The sequence below is a fragment of the Hemiscyllium ocellatum genome, chromosome 37, assembly GCF_020745735.1.
Source record: "Hemiscyllium ocellatum isolate sHemOce1 chromosome 37, sHemOce1.pat.X.cur, whole genome shotgun sequence".
Lineage (NCBI taxonomy): Eukaryota > Metazoa > Chordata > Chondrichthyes > Orectolobiformes > Hemiscylliidae > Hemiscyllium > Hemiscyllium ocellatum.
This window is the reverse complement of record NC_083437.1, coordinates 38,396,077-38,418,101: the sequence shown is the minus strand read 5'-3', so window position 1 is coordinate 38,418,101 and position 22,025 is coordinate 38,396,077. Positions and strand designations below refer to the sequence as shown.

Sequence of the window (22,025 nt, the reverse complement as noted above, 5' to 3'; positions counted from 1 at the left end):
CTGCAGGACTCAAGAGATTTCTTTGGCAATGAATAGCTTTTAAAGTAATGTTTTTCTGTGTAGCTTATTTGTGGTAGCTTATTTCCAGAAAATTGGGAACATTTAAAAAAATGCAGACCTATGTTCATCGTTAAATGCTGAATATTTCTGAATAGTTTCAAAATTATATGTGACAAAAGACTAAGAAGACGTGAAATTTTATTTGGATAAAGCTTAAAATGATTTTTGAAGCGTGGCTATAATATTTGGAGCTAAAGATAGGAGAAGCAACATATAAAAGATGCACTGTATGACTGACCATACTGATTGATTGATTGTTATTTGAGCCAAAAAAAGTACTTCTGATGTTTGACCAGCAGTGGCTCTGTATACACCATTATTTTAGTTTGTATTGGTGATGGGATTTGAGTTCGGTGGTACAAAGAATTTGAGCAAGGCTTCAGCTGATCTTTTAAGCCAAAGTTGGTAACCTTACTTTTTTTAAACTTCAAGAAAACATGTCAGACAAAGCAGGAGGAAACACCGTACAGCCATTAGTGAATTGAAAATCCTGGAAGATATTCAACACCTCGTATAATAATCGTAGATAAAATGTAATCTATTTCTTGTATTTGTACATGCAAAGAAAAATGTTTTGACATCATTTCTGGGTTTATTTATTATAGATAGGGAGAATAGTTAGTTATGAGGATCAAAGAGAAACAAAATTTTGAATTGAACAGAAGTGTAGATTAAGGCAGTTATTATTACTATTATAGAGATAAAATGGTTATTTTTGTAGCTCTGACAACAAATGATAAATATTTACTTTGTGAATTTCTTTGCAGAGACCCTGGGTTTCCTTGCCATTTTTATAAAACAAAATATTCCTCGTTGCCAACACAATTTCAGGCTGTGCCCCTGCTGTGCGTAAGGAGTCGCCAAAAGGCACAACAGTGTTCTCCGTTCAGTTAAATCCCAGAGCTAAACTTTGGACATTCTCATACTTGTTATCAGTGCTTTCCATGGCCTCGCCCCTTATTAACTTTGTAACCTCTGCCAACCTTCTAAATTCTCTTGATCTCTTAGCTCCTTCAGTTATGACCACCCACTTCACTCCATTGGTGGCAGCCATGTCTTCAGCTTTTTGCAGCTTAGGCACTGGAATTCCCACTGTAATCATTTTTCTCTCTACCTTCTTCCTACTTTTGTGATGCCCTTGGAATCTCCTTCATTGATCAAATGTTTAGCCATCTGTCCTCAGAATTTTGTTTGATAATGTGTCTGTGAAGTACTTTGGAGTGTTTCATAGTGTCAAATTCACTATCTAAACACAGTCCCTTTCTTTGTACTGTTGCATGTTCTTCAATTATGTGGCTCAAGTATAAAAAGAATCAAGTAATGTACATTGCTTTGTTCTTGGTTCTAACTGTCTCCCATTGCTGCATTTCATTTTTCAATTGGGAAGGCAGGTCACTATTTAGAGCTGACAGGTGTTTCATTGACCTTTTCTTTGCTGTTTAGCCTTTACTGTGAGTTGCTCCATCTAGTGGTTTTATTCCAAAATGGTAAACTGTCCAATTAAGCAGTCATTTTACATGTCAAGGGATTATGTTCAAACTGGCAGCACTTTGATTAGAATGTAGGCTGTGTTTCATCTTTCCATATTTAAGTTATATATTTCCTTTTGGAATGAATGGACAACAAAACTTCAAAATAATCATTGTGAAGTTATTTGAATGCAAAGTCATGTGAAGTAGAGATTGTGTGTGTTATTCTGTAATGTTCAGATCTCAACTATTTGCTATTAATTGTCTGAATTAAAACTACTTTTTAAATTTTAGTATTGCACGCATTACAACACTGAGTAAAACGTAACTTCCTTTTTTTGACTTCCTGTACTGAGAAATGAGAGACAATCATGATAAAATGACAAAACAAGCTCTATGTCATGATGTTATAAACAGTTACATATTATTTAAAGGAAATTAAAGTCAGAACAAAAATATGCACAATTACAGTAAGGTCTTATTTCATTATAATATGTCAACAGGAAATGTGTTGCTGATGCAGCATTTATCGGTACCTGTTCATTAGTGTTTATCACTTTCCCTTCCCCATCATATTACTTAATCAATTGAGACAGTTTTCCTCAGGAAAAGGTCAGAATGAAAACTGATGCTTTCCAGAAAAAGTGTGTATTTGCTTTCCAGGAAACATAACTTTGTGGTTATGTAGTCATTGTTTGTAACCATTGAGAATATGTAGGTTTGAAAATCCTGACCTCTTTTGGATATGTTCCCAGAAGAGGTTAACATAAGAAGTAGAATGTTTAATATATTCACATTGATTTTTTGTGCAGCTGGTTAATATCATCACATATCCAAGTGTGAAACCAGTGAATTGCAACTGCTGAAAATCAAACAAAATCAGAAATTGCTGGAAAAACTCAGCAGGTTTGACAGAACTGTTCTGAAGAAGGGTTACTGGACCCAAAATGTTAATTCTGCTTTCTCTCCACAAATGCTGTCGGACCTGCCATGTTTTTCCAGCAATTTCTGATTTTGTTTCATGTATCTAATCATATTTTTTGAATACCTAGCAAACCTGCAGAATCCAACAGCAAACCTTAATTTCGCAATATTGAACATATTAAAGGGTGGACAAGCTTACAAAGTACTTTGAGGTAACATCAAAGGATAGCAAAGTCAGCTGTTGATTCCAGTTTATAAAATGATCATTAGTGAAACTTGCTGTTGAGCCATTCCTTTCAAATGGGAGCATAAGAGTTGACTAAATTTTGAGTATGTTTATTAACATTTAAGGACATAATAGGAAATGTGTCCAAGGGAAAACAATGCTTTGAAGTCCTTGTCCATACTTTCACAGTTGTGTTAGAATTGAACTTGATCAGCTGCAAGAATTAATCTCTTGAAACTGTTTCTCATACTTGTGTTCCTTGATCTCACTTTATGGGCAATGATGTTTGAAGTGTAAAATTTTAAACAAACTTTAAGCTAAACAAACCTTGTAGTTTAAGTTAATGTTTAGCAGTGTATTGACCATTTGCTTCTTTGGAATAAAGCAACAAAGGACTTGACCCTTCAAGCCTGCTTTACATTGGGTAAAATCATAGCTGATCAGACATGGTATTAATTCTCAATTCCACTTTTTTTATCTGTTCTGGCATAAACCTTAACACCAGTACCTATTAGCAATCCATCTATCTCAGCTTTGGGTTGCTGCAGTGTAGCTCCAAACAGTGTAAATATGGATCACTGTGCAACTTGCCAATTTCAAGCAGAATTTTGTGATTTAAATGTCATTGTTTTTCTAAAGACGTGGCTAGCATTTAACAAATACTTAATATGCTAGGCATTAAAAGGCGGCATGGTGGCTCAGTGGTTCGCACTGCTGCCTCACAGTACCATGGTCCCAGGTTCGATTCCAGCCTCGAGCAACTGTCTGTGTGGAGTTTGCACATTCTCCCCATGTCTGCGTGGGTTTCCTCCGGGTGCTCCGGCTTCCTCCCGCAGTCCAAAGATGTGCAGGTCAGGTGAATTGGTCATGCTAAATTGCCCATAGTGTTAGGTGCATTAGTCAGAGGGAAATGGGACTGGGTGGGTTTCTCCTCCGAGGATCAGTGTGGACTGGTTGGGCCGAAGGGCCTGTTTCCACACTGTAGGGAATCTAATCTAAAGTCAGGTAAACGAGTAAATTTCTTCTAGCCTGAGATACAGTAAACAAGTTCTACGTGAGAGTAGTTGATTAGTTAAATAAGGTAAACTGGTTCAATCAGGTTGCAAAATTATGCCACCACTGCATGCAGGTGGGGAGGTCTTCATGGAGGTCTTCAGGTTTATACATGGAGTGAGTTTTGTGAGTTAAATGAAAGGGGATGGGGTGAGAAGGAAATGCTCTTTCTTTGCCTTTTTAAACCTGCTTTGCTCACTATCTAGTATTACACTAGTATTTTGAACTGGAAAGAGCCGGCTGGTGAATAATTGGTAAAATATTCTAATTAAAATAATTAGTACAGTTCAGATATGGCAGGGCAGCTTGGCCATGTGGAATGTGGGAAGTCATGGATACACCTTTTGTCGAGAAGACTTCTAAGGAAGGGTGAATACTCAGAGCTCATGGACCATGTTAGTACCAATGACTTAAGGATGAAGTCCTAAATTAGATTTGAAAGAGCTGGAAAGGAGATAGTAAAGCAGGACGTCCAAAACAGTATTACTTCCAGTTCCATGTGTTAGTGTGCATACAAACTTGAGTGTTGAACGATTGAGTACATATCTAGAAAATTGATATGAGGGAGAGTGTCAGATTTTTGAGGCTTTGGAACCAGTTCTGGGGCCAGTGGGATCTGTACGAGATGGACAGACTGCATCCTGCAGAACTGATTTGCTGGTGCTCCTGGGGGCAGTTTTCCCCTTTACAAACAAACATGAATTACATGGAGGAGTCCGTCTTTTGGCCCCTTGAGACTGTTCCACTAAATAGCTATCAAATATTAACTTCAACTTTGCATTCCTGCCTACCCCTGATAATCTTTAACCCAACTTGCTTATCAAGAATATCTGTGTTAAGATGTTCAAAGGCACCGCTTCTATTGCATTTTGTGGAATAGAGTTCTGAAGACACTTAATCCTTGTTTGGGTCTTGAGCCCTTTAATTCTAAGTGATTATAAGTTGTAAATTCTCCGACAGAAGGAGACAACCTTTCTACGTCCACCTGACAGTGGTCTTGTATCGCTCAATCAAATTTCAATTTCTTACTCCTCGAACTCTAAGTCATAGATCCCTGACCAGTTCATCCTTCTCTCATATGACAACCTTCTCATTCCAGTTAAAAAAGCAAAGAACTGCAGCTGCTGGGAATCAGGCACACATCAGAAATTGCTGGAAAAACAGTAGCTCTAGCAGCATCTGTGGATAGAAAGCAGAGTTAACGTTTTGGGTCCGTGACCCTCCTTCAGAACTGATTTTAACGAGGAAAAGATTGACATATAGGCTGAAGTGTGGTGGTGGGAAGGAATAAATGATAGGTAGAGATGGTGCCCAAAGTAACAGAGGATAAACACTAATCGATTTAAAAACCCCAAAGACCTCGATGTTGGAAATCAGAAACAAACAGAAATTGCTAGAAAAACTCCATAGGTTTGAGAGCAACTGAGGAGAGAAAGCGTTAAAGTTTCAGGTCCAGTGACACATCTTCAGAACTGGAGGAAGGAGTAAATGATAGGTGGGGCTGAAGCAAAAAGAGACAGAGAAAAACAGTTGGACCGACTAAGGAATGGTAAAGATCAGCCTGGGAAAATTAATACTGTAGATGCGAATAGGGACCATTAGTGACCAACAATGGGTTGTGTTGGTGGCAGCTCATGTGATGACAAGGTCTGGTATATGGGGGTTGGAGTAAGGACATGGGACAAGGTGCTCAAGCCCTAAAATTGTTGAACTTGATATCGAATCCAGAAGGCTGAAAATGAGGTGTCCAGCTTGCACTTAGCTTTGCAAGCCTGAAACCGATGTTGGCTAGGGTGGTGTGTTGAAGTAGCAGGCAACCCGGAAGTTCAGGGTCATTTTTGCAGACAGAATTGTAGGTGTTCTGCAAAGCAGTTGCTCAGTCTGCACTTCGTCTCTCCAATATAGAGCAGGTTACATTGGGAGTGTGAATACAGTAGGCTAGGTTGAGTGAAGGGCTGAAAATGTGTTGCTGGTTAAAGCGCAGCAGGTCGGGCAGCATCCAAGGTACAGGAAATTCGACGTTTCGGGCATAAGGTTGAGTGAAGTGCCTGTAACTCATTGCTCAGGTGGAAGGTGTGCTTTGGTTAATCAGGGAGGATGTAAATGGGTAGATGTTACACCTGCTGTGAATGACGCTGTTAGGAGTGAGGAAGGAGTAGTCTAAAGTGTGCTGAAGGAAGCAATCTCTACAGGAGGCTGACAAGGGAGCGGAAGGTAATGTGTCTGGTAGCAGCATCCCACTGGAGTTGGTGAGAATGGTGGCTAATGATCCTTTGATGGATGCTGGTGGGATGGTAGCTGAGCACAAGTTGGTGGTGTGGGGAGGAGGATGAGGAGGGGTAAGACTATGGGGTAAAAACAATGACTGCAGATGCTGGAAACCAGATTCTGGATTAGTGGTGCTGGAAGAGCACAGCAGTTCAGGCAGTATGCAAGGAGCAGCGAAATCGACGTTTCGGGCGAAAGCCCTTCATCAGGAATAAAGGCAGAGAGCCTGAAGCGTGGAGAGATAAGCTAGAGGAGGGTGGGGGTGGGGAGAAAGTAGTATAGAGTAGGAAGTGACCTGGGAGTTGCAGTGGGAGAGGGACTCCCTGAGATTCTTGTAGAGAGAGGAGGCCAGGTCAATTGGAGGAAGGAAGATGGGATAAAGATACTTAAGAGAGAACGCACAGAATTTGAGCAGATAACAAGCGGATATAAATTGGATACAATGCACTACATTGATTCAAATATATTTGTTAATTTTCCACCAAAAACATGTTATTTCTAAGTATTTTAAAAATAAGCATCGTCAGCCAAAACTTATAGCAACTTCATGTTAGATTTACTGTGGACAGTTAGGACTCCATGTAATGAGTGTCACTATAAAAGGCATAATAGCATCAGAAATGAACTTTGTTAGACAATTTGCACTGTACTCATAGCTGAACAATATAGTTCATTAGCTACAGACAAATATTTGGAAGTCAGTTTCAGTCCTGAAATTATAGTCTTCAACTTTCAATATTAGCTGAACAGTTCATTGCCATCCATACAAAGCCACTGACTTTGATAGCTATCTTCACTGCAACTCTTCACATCCTGCAAGGGCTCCATTTATTCTCCAAATTCCTTCACCCATGTTGCACCTGTTCGGATGATGCCATCTTCCGGAACAACGCTAATGACCTGGATTGCTTCTTTCATAACCATAATTTCCTGCCCACTGTGATTGACAGCCCCCGCCCCCACATGGCACCTTCCCGCAGAAGTAGCTGCAGAAAGCTCAATACCAGCCTCTTCACCTTCTTCGTGCGCACCATTCAAGGACCTAAGCAGCCTTTCCAGGTAAGCAGCATTTCACCCGTATCTCCTCCAATCTTGTGTTGTGTATTTGTTGCACTCAGTGTTGCCTACTGTACGTTGGAGAAACCAAATGCAGACTGGGTGACTGCTTTGCAGAACACGTCCAGTCTGTGTGCAAGCAGGACCATGACCTTCCTGTAGTCAGTACTTTTAGCACAACATCCTGTCGCATGCCTACTTGTCTGTCTTTGGCATACTACAGTGCTCCAGTAAATCTCAGCGCAAACTGCAGGAACAAAATCTCCTCTTTGGAATAAGTATTTTACAGTTTTCTGGACTGAGTATTGAGTTGAACACCTTCAACTTGTGAAGCAACTCCTACTACTACTCTTTCTTTTAGCTTTACTCATTGCATTCTCCCATTGCTTTCCTTTATTGGCCTCCAGACAATGTTTCAACTTGTAATTATAAACACTTAGTATGAGAGCACATCACTGAATTCAGCCTGAAGCTATGGGTGGTACTGCCTTTTCCTCTTCAAGTCGACCTAGCAGAGGTTTGTGATCCATTATTATTACAACTTCTATATCTGTAAAGGTAAAGATAGAACTTGCTTACTCCAAATATGACTGCAAAACATTTCTTTTCTATCTTGGCGTATTTATGCTCTGCATTACCTGAAGTCCTGGATGCATATGCTCTTGGGCATTCCTTGCCATTGGGTCACCTATAAGCTAAGACTACTCTGATGCAGTACTGGCAGGCATTGCATGTCAATACCAGATTTTGCTTGAGATCTGTGGGGAAAAAGATCTGCCACCCTGCTCATCTACAGCATGACCACACACAAAAAAACACAGAAACAGGTCTGCAAAACACAGATCAAATCTGCCAACATACGCACAACACACCCAAAATGCCCCAGTCTTGGTCAAACAGGCTGACAAAGAAACCAGACTTGGCCAAGCTATTCCCTGACCTCAGAATACACTTCCCAAACAATCTTCTCAGTAAGCTCCCATCCCAGATTAGCACTGCAGTCCCAATATCCTAAGGGCAGGCTCATTTCCCATTGAAATCGATACTGCATTAACAATGAGGCACACCAAGAGACCCCAAAAGTCTTTGTTTCCAGGAGGAACACAATGGACCGACCTGAATGCCAGGAGAAGGGGCACTTACACATAATCACACGGACAGGATATAGAATCTCACCTACACACTGAGATGGCTGGAATCTCCTGTGCCAATTACAAATGAATTGCTACCATCAGACACTTGATTAACTTCCATTCAGATTATTCTTGTTTTAATTTCTTTACAGTTTTCGCCATTATACCGTAACTGCTTTACAATTATCACCTTTTGTATTGTACCCCTATAAAGCATGCCTGCACCTTCTGTTCTGGGAAGGGCATTCTGGCCACCTGTGCAGGGAATCAGTTCTGTGTCAGCCTGGTCAGTTTCTCTACCATGATATCTCTTTGTTTAAATAAATTGCTTGTCAGTTTCACCACTATCTTTGTTTGTGGTCTCTGATTCATTGGGCTGAATTTCTCCAATAGGTTAGTACTGTGCCAATGCCTTAGAGGATGATAGTTATTTCTTCCCTTCCTTGAAAGCTATGGCTTGGCTGTGCTACCATTTCCATAGCTAACCCATTTTTAAGAGTTGATGTAAAGATGCCAGAATGGAGGCCAGGTCATGTATGTACTTTCTGGAATAATTCACCAAACCAAGGAAAGACCTGAACTCCAGTACAGACATGAGAGCTGGAGCACCTTTGATTGCGCTCACTTTATCTTCCACCGGGTGTACCCTGGTCATGTTGACACTATAGCCCAAGTAGGTCACCTGAGTTGCCTGGAACACACACATTTTCTTTTGAGTGGTGTAGTGAGCAGTGAAGAACGTTATCTCAGAGTGCAATGGGACCTTGATCCAATGGGCTAAGGAGCGGTAGATGTGGTTTTATTTAGATAAATTTAAGGTGTTGAATTTTGGTAAGGCAATCAGGACATAATATACACTTAATGGTAGGGTCCTGTGGAGTGTGGCCAAACAAAGAAACCTTGGGGTGCAGGTTCATTGTGCTTTGTAAGTCGAGTCACAGATAGTATAGTAGAGAAGGCATTTGGTACACTTACCTTTATTGGTTAGTGCATTGAGTACAGGACTTGGGATATCATATTGTGGCTGTACAGGACAGTGGGTAGGCCACTTTTGGAAGACTGCATTCAATTCTGATCTTCCTGCTATAAGAAAGATGTTGTGAAACTTGAAAGGGTACAGAAAAGATTTACAAGAATGTTGCTGGGGTTGGAGGGTTTGAGATGCTGGGAAAGGCTGAATAGGCTAGGGTAATTTTTCCTGGACCGTTGGAGGCTGAGGGGTGACATTATGAAAGTTTATAAAATCATGACAGGCATGAATAGACGAATAGCCAAGGTCGTTTTCCCAGGTTAGGAGAGTCCAGATCTAAAGGGCATTAGTTTTAAGGTGTAATATTTAAAAGAGACCTGAGAGGCAACTTTTTCATGCAGAGGGTGCTGTGTGTATGAAATGAACTGCCAGAGGAAGTGGGAGAGGGTGATACAATTATAATATGTAAAAGGCATCTGAAAGGGTAAATGAATAGGGAATATGAATAGGGTCATGGGCCATTTACTGGCAAGTGGGATTGATTAATTTCCGATATCTGGTTGGCATAGACAAATTGGACCGAAGGGTCTGTTTCGGTGCTGTAGAACTCTGACTTTTAGCTTTACTTGTTACATTCTCTGTCACAATGTCCTCTCTCCCCTCCTCCCGACCCTCGTGGGACTGTGTGCTCTCTTTCAAGTCTGTCAGATAACATCATTACTCTGCTCTTCTCGCATTCACTATACTTCAGGTTTGATGAAGAGTCATCTGAACTCAAAGTTAGCTTGCTCTCTCTCCATGGACAGTGTCTTTGCCAACTATAGGATATATTTGCAAAGTTAAAAATCTCACAAAACGAGGTTATAGTCCAACAGGTTTATTTGGATAAATAAACCTGTTGGACTATAACCTCGTGTTATGTGATTTTTAACTTTTTACACCCCAGTTCAATGCCTGCACCTTCATATCATGATGTATTTGCAAGCAGCTTGTTGCCTAGTCTAGTGTACAACCCTGTTTAAGAAGTGGAGGAGGCAAAAGGCAGGAAGTTATAGGCTGGTTAGCCTGACCTTGGTTGTTGGTTAGATTTTAGAGTCCATAATTAAGGATGAGATTGCAGAGTGCTTGAAAGTGCATGGTAAATAGGCCTGAGTCAGAACAGCTTGTGTCAAGGGCAGGTCATGCCTGACAAATCTGTTAGAATTCTTTGAGGACGTAATGAGCAAGTTAGTGAAGGACATTTAGTGCATGTGATCTATTTGGATTTCCAGAATGCCTTTAACAATGTATCGCATGGAAGAATAACATTAGAGCCCATGATGTTGAGGGAGTGGTAGCGGCATGGATAGAGGGTTGACCGATTTGCAAGAGAGAGAGAGAGAGAGAGGGGAGGGCTTTTTTTAAGGGTCTTTTTTCAAGATGAAAGTTGATGACTCGTGAAGCTCTGCAGGGATCAATGTTAGGACCACACCTATTCATGTGTACATTAACCATCTGGAAGAAGGACCTGAGTGTATTATTACTACATTTGCAGATCATACAAAGTTATGTGGAGGGGCAGGTAATGTTGATTTGATTTTGATTTATTATCACGTCTATTGAAGTACAGTGAAAAGATTTGTTTACGAGCTGTACAGGCAGATCATAGTAAGCAAGGACATGCTGATCAGGGTGAAAAAATCTTAGAGGCATACACGTTGCATTGCACAGGGCATTTGCGAGGCAAGATCATCATTACTTGAAGTTAGAGTTCAGTCTAATAATGCTACGGAACAACCCGTTCTTGAATCTGCTGGTGCAGATTCAAGCTTCGATGTCTTCTGCCTGACTGATGAGGTTGAAGGAGAGCATTACTGGGGAGAGATGGGTCTTTTAATGATGTTGGCAGCCTACCTGTGACAACGAGCCGTGTAAATTGAGTTCATGGGATGGAAGGTTGGCTTCTGTGATGATCTAGGCTGTGCACACAACCTTCTGAGCTTTCTTACAGTCCTGGCAGAGCAGTCAGACCAGGCCATTGTGCGGCCAAACATATGTTTTCTATGGTGCAACTGTAAAAGTTATTGAGGGTCCTTACAGACGTTCCAAATTTTCTGAGCTGCCTGAGGAAGAAGAGGCATTGTTGTGACTCTTGATCATCACATCTACATTGGAAGTCCAGGACAGGTTGATGGTTATTATCACTACTAGGAGCTTGACGCTCAACCCCGCCTCTGTTGATGTAGATGGGGTGTGGTCTCCTCCTTCCTTTCTGTAGTCGATGATCAATTCTTTAGTTTTGCTGACGTTGAGGGACAGGTTGTTATCATTGCATCATGTCACCAAGCCTTCGATCTTCTTTTTGTATTCTGACTTGTTGTTGTTTGAGTGTTACTATGGAGGAGGTGCAGTTGTCTTTCTTCACTAGTTGCAGTCTGTGTGTCAGAAAGCTGAGGATCCAGTTGCATAGGTCGGAACCAAACCTAGATCTGAGTTTTGAGATCAGTCAGGCGGGGATAATAGTTTTGAAGGCAAAGCTGTAATTGATGAGCAGGACTTTGACATGGATGTCCTTGTTGGGGAAGCGGGGAGCCTGCAGAAGGATTTGTGCAGGCTAGGAGAGTGGGCAGAGATGTAACAGATGGAATACAATATTGGAACATGGGAGATTATGCAATTTGATAGGAAGAATAGTGCTGTAGACTATTTTCTAAACTGAGAAAGGCTTCAGAAATCTGAAGCACAAAAGGACTTGGGACTCTTATTTCAAGATTCCTTTAAGGTTACGTACAGGTTTAGTTGGCCGTTTGGAAGGCAAATGGAATGTTAGCATTTATTTCAAGAGGGCTGGAGTATAGGAGCAGAGATGTACTATTAAGCTTGCATAAGACTCATTTGGAATATTGTGAGCACTTGTAGGCCCCATATCTAAGGCTGGATGCACTGGCATTGGAGGGGGTCCAGAGTATGTTTCCAAGAATAATCATGAGGGTGAAGCGCTTGTCATATGAGGAGCTGTTGAAGACACTCAGTTTGCAAAGCGATAGTGCCATAGAACAGGATGGATGTTATCCTCAATGTGAAAACAAGACTTTGTCTCAGCAAGCTCTGAGCAGTGGTCACTCTTATGGGCAGAGGAGTTGTGGCTAGCAGATTGGTGAGGATTAGGTCAAGTATGTTTTCCTTTTTGTTAGCTTGTTTACCATCTCAGCTGCCACAGTCCATCAGCAGTGTCCATTAGGGCTTGATGAACTGAGTCACTCTTCATGGTTGACGTGAAGTTCCTCACCTAGAAAAGATTATGCGTCCTTGCCATCCTCTGCTTTCTCCAACTAGTATTCAACATGGAAGAATATTGATTCATCATCTCAGGAGAGAGCGGTACATTATCATCAGGAAGTTTCCTTGCCTACTTTTGATTTGATGCTAGGAGGTTTCACAGGGTCCAGAGCCAACATTGAGAACGCCAATAGCAATTCCTTCCCAAATGTATCATACTATGTCACCTCTTGCTGGATTTCTGCTGCTGGTGGCAGAGTATGTACCCCTGAATGGTGGTGACAGTGTCATGTACGATTCTGAGAGAGTGCTATGTAAGGTTGTTGCATGACTTGTCTACTAGTCAGCTGTCCCGATTTTGCCACCAGCTCCCAAGGATGTTGGTAAAGGGGGTTTCACAGAGCTGACGAGACTGGATTTGTATTTGCAGTTTCTAGTGCTTAGGTTCATGTCAGGTAATCCCTGTGGTTTCAAAGCGTGTAACCAGTTTGATACTATAAGACATCTTCAGTAATGGCATAAGATAATCAAATCTACCTTAATGTAAATATTTACATTTTCAATAAATTGCAATAAGGGATGAGAGGAAATATGAATACAGATGTTATACAATTTTAAAATAAGGTGGAGGACCTGAGAGATGGTCTCCCATACATTGGGGTCATAGTCTCAGGGTAAGAGGTCAAGCATGTGGAATTAGAATTAATTTTATTGTCACTTGCACTCAAGTTACAAAAGAGCAGGAGATAGTGAAAAGTGTATTAAGTCGTCAACACAATGTGTTACGTTGGGTACAAAGTAACCCGATACAAATCTTAAGTATGAAAAGTAGAGAAAATAATTACACAACATTACAGATACTTAAAATGTAAGTATAAGTTAGGAAAATAAGAAAGAAAGCTAAAAAGATAGACATTACAGCCCTTATGTAAGGCTTCCACGTGGTCTGACCAGAAAGCTATCTTTGCTCTGGGTCTGCTGGCTGCTGTCCCTGCTCTGCTCCTGGCCTGCTCTCCCCACTCCACTCAGGGCTCCTGACTACCCCCGCTTTGCTCCCGGCCCACTGGCTGTTCCCACTCTGCTCCGGGTCACTGGCAGCCATCTGTGCTTCGGTTGCCACCCTTACTCCTGTCTGGGCTAAGGAAAAAGGGGAAAACAAAAACAGAAAAAGAAAAGAGGACCGAGATGATGAGAAACCTTTTCATTTCCAGAGGGCTGTGCATGTTCCATTACTAATTCAAAGTTAAGCTTGAGGATTTTTGGTGTTGGGTAATTGGGAGATATTACAGAGGAGGGCAAAGTGGAATTGAGGCTGAAAATGAACCACGATCATGCTGGATGATGAAATGGAGAGGACTCTAGTCTACTCCTCTTATTGCTTATGTTTTTAGCTGTCATTTTGGACTGAGATTTTTGACAGTCACTCTGCAGATGGAAGTAAATCTAGTATAGCTTGCAGGCTGCATTTGCTGCACTGTAACTTTGATTTTTGTGTGTAAATTACTTCTGACAGGCATCCTGTAATGAATAGGTTGTCAGCACAATGAAAAAAAAATCAAAAAAATTATTGGTTGACTAATCAGCTGTTTTCCAGTTGAAGGTTACCTGACTTCAGCTGGAGCTTTTGAACATCTGAGTTTAAACATTCTCAACCTGAAATAACCTCTTCAGGATTTTACTTAAACATTCTATCTGGAACTATTCTAACACCCTTGCTCTAAGGTAATCCTATTTTTATTATCTATTCACTTTGTCAGAAGCATTGCTTTATCCATCAATCATCTTAAAGATTTCTGCAGAACTGTCTCAAACTGAAACTTTAAAAGGCTCTATTTTCAAGCTTATGGGTGTTTCCCCTGAGGTTAAAAAAAATTAGACTTTTTAACAGAAACCTTGATGCATAAATATTCACCTTCCTCTATTGTAAGGTCTCATAATGTATTCAAAAATCCATTAGTTCTGAAAGCTACCTCAAATCATTTTAAAAGAAATCACAATGGCTGCAGATACACGAGCAAGTTAATCAGTAAATCCTGAGACACACAAAAAAACCATGTATTGTTCATTCAAAAATTGTTAAAATAAATGAAAATCTAAGTAAATCTCCCATCCTCCTTCACAACCCTATTGGTTGGCCATTCTTCATGACAAAACATTCTACATCCCTTTCTCTGTTGATGTTTGTAAATACAATCTTATGTTGTTGTGGTACTCTTTCAGATCAGTCAAAAACAGTATTATTCTTGTTCTGTTCTGTTTTCTTTTAAAAAGCAGAATGTGGCCCCCAATTATTTATTTAGCATTGCAAAGAAGCTATGTTTTGGACTTGCTCTGCATTTCATGTCCATCCACTGAACTGGTAAAGTAAGATTGCTTTCCTGTCTTGTTTGCAGTTTTGGTGTAGTAAGTTGGGGAATTTTAAGCTTTCATCACAATTAAATGCTGAGATTATAAAGGTTAGTTGATGGTACAATTTAGATCCAGGTTTTTAGCATGTTTGTTTAACATTTTGAAACCTATCTGTGTTTCTCTCTCTCTGCAAAAATATTTACATTAAATCAACATTTGTTGCTCTAAATGTTCATTTGTTCAGGCAGAATAGTCCTTCACAAGCTCACTGCAGGATGGAAGTAACGTTTACATTTTCTGTTTTGCTACATTGTCCCTGCTTGCCATCATCCTGTGAAAACTAGGTTAATGTTTTTGAATTTATATGTAAAAGGTTTGATTTACAAAAAAAAATGAACAGGGACATTACCTATTGTGTTTTTTCAGAGCATGTGCCTTCTCTCTCCTTTATTTCTCTTTCTTGGATGGTCAGTATCTGCTGTGTTATGACTCCTGGGGCACTCTGAGTTGGAGATTACTAGGTGGGCACCATTTGTTTATGGTAAAAGCTTTTCTTTGGAGGAAAGTTACAAAGTACTGGGAGAAAGTTAAACCCCCAACTACCTTCAGTTAAGCTGACCTCTTAGCTTATAAGTCCTGTATTGTCATTCTATTTCCTTTTGGTTGTGCTATATGTTGGGAAATATTTGAAATCGTTATCAGATGTGCTTTAAAAATATATGTAAATAGCAGTTTTCAATAGGTTTCTACTTTTCTTTCAAATTTTTTTAAAAAAGTAGTCTTGTCTCAATTTATCCAGCAGAGCAGTAAAGTTTGGGCTTTCTGTATTGGTAGGTCTGAACGTGAAGTGAACTCAAGAAACTTTAACAGTGATACCACAATTCAATGTAGTGGTTTCCTTTATTTTTATTAAATGATGTATTTTCTTATATATCAAATTATTTACCTATAATTAGGTATATTGATAAAGGTAGACTTTCCCATCCATGATATTTTTATTATTAAATTTGGCTTCCCACACATTTGTAATCATCGTAAGAAACGTTATACCCCTTCAGTTTTATATGAATTAAAAACGCTGTAGTCTAGGCTTGAAAGCATACTGGTTGTGCCTTGCAATGCATAAGTTATTGGCTCTGGTGTCATCTTACATTTTAAGTAATGTTTAAAAAAAAATTGTGTGTTCTTCAATGTAATGCAGAACATTTAATTGTTTTGTGGTATTGTTGAAGATCCCTGTAGAGTGGAATACCTTGCATAAAAAAAATTCAATCTTCCAGTTGAAGTAATGTTACAAGATTTCAAATTTTAAGATTTTTATTATTGCCAAGTTATTGACTAAGCACCATTTTGTAGGAAACTTATGCTTTACACTAATAAACAAAACTTCCTTCATGTAGTTTTAATATAACCAACTGCAGAGGCATACCTCACTTTGTGCATTATGTAGTCCTTCGATTCTTAAGACCGAGTTCAGTGATTTTAACTCCCAAATACTTCATTGTAGAGCACTTGAAAAGACCCTGAGCACCCAAAGAGGCCCTTTTATAAATACAAATCTCTTTTATTCTTCCACCTCTCCAAGCCCAGTTTATCCATCTTGAACTGCAGCACTGTAACTGATACAGTTCTGTTAGTAGAATTGCACCAAGTTGCTGTACAAATAAAGCATAGCTCTTGTCTCTGTGTTTTTGTTGAGAGACAGACCAGGTTGATGTGGCTTTTTAGATTATTTATTTTAACTTTTAGTGATTTATGAGTATGGACTCCAAATCCCTTCAATCTTCTATCATTTCTATCTATCATGAATATCTGACTTCTCAATTCTTAATTCCTTTTGCACTTGTGATTTTTCTCAATCTGCAATTGGAACTTCCTCAGTCCATCGATATAATCTACTGAGTCTTGTAACATGGAGCCATCTGCAAACATGAATTTGTAATTCTCTATTCCTTTTTCAAGTTCCTGATTTTGTTTCAAGTGTATTTGGAATACTAAAACTCTTACATCTTCCATTGCTTCTATCCTTTCACTATTCAGAAAGTGTTGTGCCCAGTCCATTTTTGATCCAAAAGTGGATGATGTCACGTTTGACTATGCTGAATTCTGTTTGCTTTAGTTTTTTATCATTTGATTTCTTAGTTTGTCTTTGTAATTTTATGCTTCCATCTACATTGTTGAAAAGCTAACTATCTTTGTCCCTTTGGCAGATGTGAATTCTTATCTTGGATTTTATTCTGTCCTAGGTTGATGAGTTGAAAGTCTTTAAAATCAGCTGAAATTCAATGTGAAGTGTATTTTGGTTGTTTCTGAGATGAATCTGCAGCACAAAACTGGCCTTACCTTCCTGCTAAAACGACAATCTCTGTCAAATGAGTCCACAGATTTGACTGACTGATGTAGAAAATTAAAGATGTCACACATGCTGAGTTCCCTTGCCTTGTTGAACATGCAGCACACAAGAAGTATCCTCAGTGTTTGCAATGCTTCTTTGTCCTTGAAAGTTGTATATTTAATCCTCTGTTTTCCTTTTCTCATCAGATTGTGTTTATATAGAGAGTCGTCGCCCCAACACACCTTACTTTATCTGCAGTATCCAAGAATTCAAACTGGTGAGTGTCAAATTCAGATGTGCAAGATTAAGTCTCTGCTTCCTATTCTGAATCATCTGCGCTTCTGTGCTGTTAATTTGTTTGAATGTTATGCAGCAATTTTTATCTTTTTCCAGGGCTTGTCTCAAATTGCACGTTGTTATTCTGTTTGTGTTTAGACAATGATGATATGCAGACTTATACCCTCTGATTCAAAACATATGTAATAAAACCATGTGGTCTCTCTATTTATTGAGGTGTGGTAGCAAGGAAAATTGATAGAAGTGAATCTGATTACATCCTCCGCTACTGTCAATGTCTACTTTCCAGCAGGAATGACTGGATTATAGTGCGGAGTTTAAAAAAACACTAGTTGAATGTTTTAATCTCTACTGTTCCAGTTCTGACAACTGGTGTGGGAATGCTAAGGGTTATTGGCAAGTAGTTAATCAAAACATATGCTTGTAAACATTTAAGCTAGATGTGATATACTGTATACTGGAGATTTCCCATGGAAAACCTTTCAGTAGGAAGATTTTATGATTTTGCATTGTGACCAAACATCTTTTAAAAGCTATTGAATATGTAGTGTTATTTTCCAATAGTGCTGAACCAGTGTTACTATTGATAAACTTCACAGACATTGATTCCTTTTCAAGTTGTGATAATTACCAGCATTGACAATATGTCAATTAGTCTTAATTGCTACAGGAATACTATCACATTGTAATTTTGTCATCAGGATAAAAATAATCTGGTTGGCAAGTTTTGAGAAGATTTGTATCTCAAATTGAGGTTCTGGATGCAGGTTTGCTTGCTGAGCTGGAAGGTTCATTTTCAGATGTTTCGTCACCGTACTAGGTAACATCATCAGTGAGCCTCCAGATGAAGCACTGGTGGTATGGCCCGCTTTCTCTTTGTGTTCAGATTTCCTTGGGTTGGTGATATCATTTCTACTTGGGATGCCATTGCCTGTGGTGATGTCATTTCCTGTTCTTTTTCTCAGGGGTGGTAATTGGGATTCAAGTGAATATGTTTGTTGATAGCATTCTGGTTGGAGTGCCATGCTTCTAGGAATTCCTGTGCATGTCTCTATTTGGCTTGTCCGAGGATGGATGTGTTGTCCCAAAGTGTCCTCCCTCATCTGTATGTAAGGATACTAGTGAGAGTAGGTCATGTTTTTTTGTGGCTCGTTGATGTTGATGTATCCTGGTGGCTAGTTTTCTGCCTGTTTGTCCAATGTAGTGTTTGTTACAGTTCTTGCAAGGTATTTTGTAAGTTACATTAGTTTTGTTTCAAGACTACCAATAATATCCTTACTGGCAAAAAAAATTACTAAAGAGGAGGAAAACAACAACAAACTGCCATTCCTAGATGTCACAGTAGAATGAACAGCAAATGGGGACCTTCAAACCAGTGTCTACAGAAAAACAACACACATGGACCAAATATTGAACTACAGAAGCAACCATCCCAACACTCACGAACAAAGCTGCATCAGAACATTATTTCAATGAGCCACCACACGCTGCAGCACAGAGGAACATGCAGAGCAGAGGAAAATCACCTGTACAGTGTATTCAAAAAGAACAGGTACCCAATGAACACAGTTCGCCGATTTCTCTGCAACAAACCCCAACAAGTAGATACAATACATCCAGAAACCCTAGCCACTTTCTTTTGCATCACAAACATCTCAGAAATGACTGCCAGACTGCTGGGACCTCTTGGCATCGTGATAACCCACAAACCCACCAACACACTAACACAGCAGCTAATGAAATTAAAAGACCCTATACAGACAAGCAAAACTTCTACTCTATGAAGTAACAATTTTTGAGATGATTTGAAAGGCTCTGCATATTGCATTTTGAGGTTAAGTGATCAAATGTGCTCTAGTAAAGCTAGGAAAAACTATAGAAAGACACATTGAAATAATGAAGAGCATGATCAGTGATACCAGAAATTATGCTTACATTTAAAATTGCTTAGTATGCTCTTAAATTTCACTAGATGTATAAGGACCATTTTTCTGTAGAACTATTATATCCTCACATTAGGAGCTTCTAAAATAGACAAGGTGCAGGAGTAGGCCATTCTGCCCTTCGAGCCTGCACCACCATTCAATATGATCATGGCTGATCATCCTTAATCAGTATCCTGTTCCAGCCTTATCTCCATAACCCTTGATTCCACAATCCTTGAGAGCTCTATCCAACTCTCTTTCTTATATGAATCCAGAGACTGGGCCTCCACTGCCCTCTGGGGCAGAGCATTCTACACAGCCACCAATCTCTGGGTGAAGAAGTTTCTCCTCATCTCTGTCCTAAATGGTCTACCCTGTATTTTTAAGTTGTGTCCTCTGGTTCGGCACTCACCCGTCAGCGGAAACTTGTTTCCTGCCTCCAGAGTGTCCAATCCTTTAATAATCTTGTATGTCTCAATCATATCCCCTCTCAGTCTTCTATTTGCTATATGTTGCATTGTGACTTTTGTTCAGGTTATTATCTTCCATTAACATTTGACCAATGAATTCTGGAAGCATAAAATCATTTTGTTGTGCAGATGGTTTTGAAAGCTTAAGGTGATGGTGAGTAAGAAAGCATTGATCATTTAACTTCTAAACAATGAAACACCTGATTTGAATGTTTTAAAAAGAGCATGACATTGAATGCTGAGCATAAAATAAGGTACCTGGCTGAAGGTGTAGCTGAAGGACTGAAATTTGAGGAGCCTTGTGAAATGGAGTGAGGTGTGGCAAACTGCATAGATTCATGAACGGATTTGAAAACAAGAATGATATTTTTAAAATTGAAGTGCTGCCTTACAAGGTGTCAGTTTAGGTTAGTGAACACAAGATGGAGGTTAAAGAAAAGTCGCATGCGGTTGAGAAATGGGTGAATAAAGATACTAGAGCTTGAGACAACCTCAGGTTTACAAAAGGTTGATCGTAGAAGACTGGTCGGAGGTACCATTGAATAGCCAATTTCAGAAGTAATGAGCAAGATTAGAGCTCCTGGAATATAAGGGAGAACTAGCCATTTGGATACAGAATTAGCTCGAAGGTAGAAGACAGAGGATGGCGATGGAGGGTTGCTTTTCAGACTGGAAGCCTGTGACCAGTGGAGCGCCACATGGATCAGTGCAGGGTCCACTGCTTTTGATATTTATATATATGATTTGGATGTGAACATAGGAGATATAGTTAATAAATTTGCAGATGACCCCAAAATTGGAGATGTGATGAACAGTGAAGGTTACCTCAGAGTATAATATGATTTTGATCAGATGGGCCAGTGGGCTGAGGAGTTGCAGATGGAATTTAATTTAAATAAATGTGAGGTGCTGCACTTTGGAAAAGCAAATTAGAGCAGAACTTGTATACTTGATGGTAAGGTCCTGGGAAGTGTTGCTGAACAAAGAGACCTTGGAGTGTAGATTCATGGTTCCTTGAATGTAGAGTCACAGGTAGATAGGATCGTGAAGAAGGCGTTTGGTATGCTTTCCTTTATTGGTCAGAGCATTGAATTTATGAGTTGGGAGGTCATGTTGTAGCTGTACAGGCCATTGGTTAGGCCGCTTTTGGAATATTGCATGAAATTCTGGTCTCCTTCCTATCTGAAGGATGTTGTGAAACTTGAAAGGGTTCAGAAAAGATCTACAAGGATGTTGCCAGGGTTGGAGGATTTGAGCTACAGGGAGATGCTGAATTAGGCTGAGGCTGTTTTTCCTGGAACGTCGGAGGCTGAGGGGTGGTGACCTTATAGAAATTTATAAAATCATGAGGGACATGGATAGGATAAATAGACAAAGTATTTTCTGTGGGGTGGTGCGAGTCCAGAACTAGAAAGCATAGGTTTAAGGTGAGAGGGGAAAGATATAAAAGGGACCTAAGGGGCAACTTTTTCACGCAGAGGGTAGTGTGTGTATGGAATGAGCTGCCAATGGAAGTGATGGAGGATAGTACAATTGCAGCATTTAAGAGGCACCTAGCTGGGTATATGAATATGAAGGGTTTAAGAGGATATGGGCCAAGTGCTGGCAAATGGGTCTAGCTTAGGTTAGGATATCTGGTCGGCATGGACTAGTTGGACTGAAGGGTCTGTTTCCTTGCTGTACATCTCTCTGATTCTGAATGAGAATTTCAGATGAGACAAACTGAGGGGAGATGCTCTGAGCATCAATGTTCTGAAGGTGGGAATAGGCAAACTTAGTGCTAGCACCTGTATGGTTCACATATGATATCAAGGCTGTGAACGATTTCATTCATCCTCACTTTATTTCCGTTCCTGGCAAATGCCTAAGTAGCCAAAGAATGGAGTTTGTAGCAGGGAATGAAGGCATTACAATGTTATTTGGAAGCGAAATCTGCTGATCCAGCTCAAAATGTTGGATAAACAGTCTGATAATTAGCAACAAATCATGGAAATAGAAGTCATCAGTGCAACTGTGAAAACTAATGCTTTACATTGCAAAATTGTTATCAAGAAATAGCCCAGCAGGTAGAAGAGGAAAGGGAGGGCCCCCTAAGGATTACTGCAGAAGTATTGGTGTAGTAGTGGGAGAGGGAAAGACCGGTCTAATACAGTTGTTGTTTCAACAGCTGGTTTTAAAACATAACAGCATTTCCTGAAGCCTGGGGCAGATGCTTCTTGTTGGATTCTGAAT

At 39.8% G+C, this 22,025-nt stretch overlaps 1 protein-coding gene across 5 annotated transcripts in view; it reads left to right on the top strand.

Annotated features, from left to right (window-relative positions):
- rerea (arginine-glutamic acid dipeptide (RE) repeats a) overlaps positions 1 to 22,025 on the top strand; it is a 575,418-nt gene that overhangs the window by 170,378 nt on the left and 383,015 nt on the right. For all 5 annotated transcript variants that reach the window (XM_060851827.1, XM_060851826.1, XM_060851825.1 and 2 more), the window contains exon 3: positions 17,308 to 17,378. In XM_060851827.1, the coding sequence (XP_060707810.1) occupies positions 17,308 to 17,378 (71 nt within the window). The remainder of the gene's footprint in view (positions 1 to 17,307; positions 17,379 to 22,025) is intronic.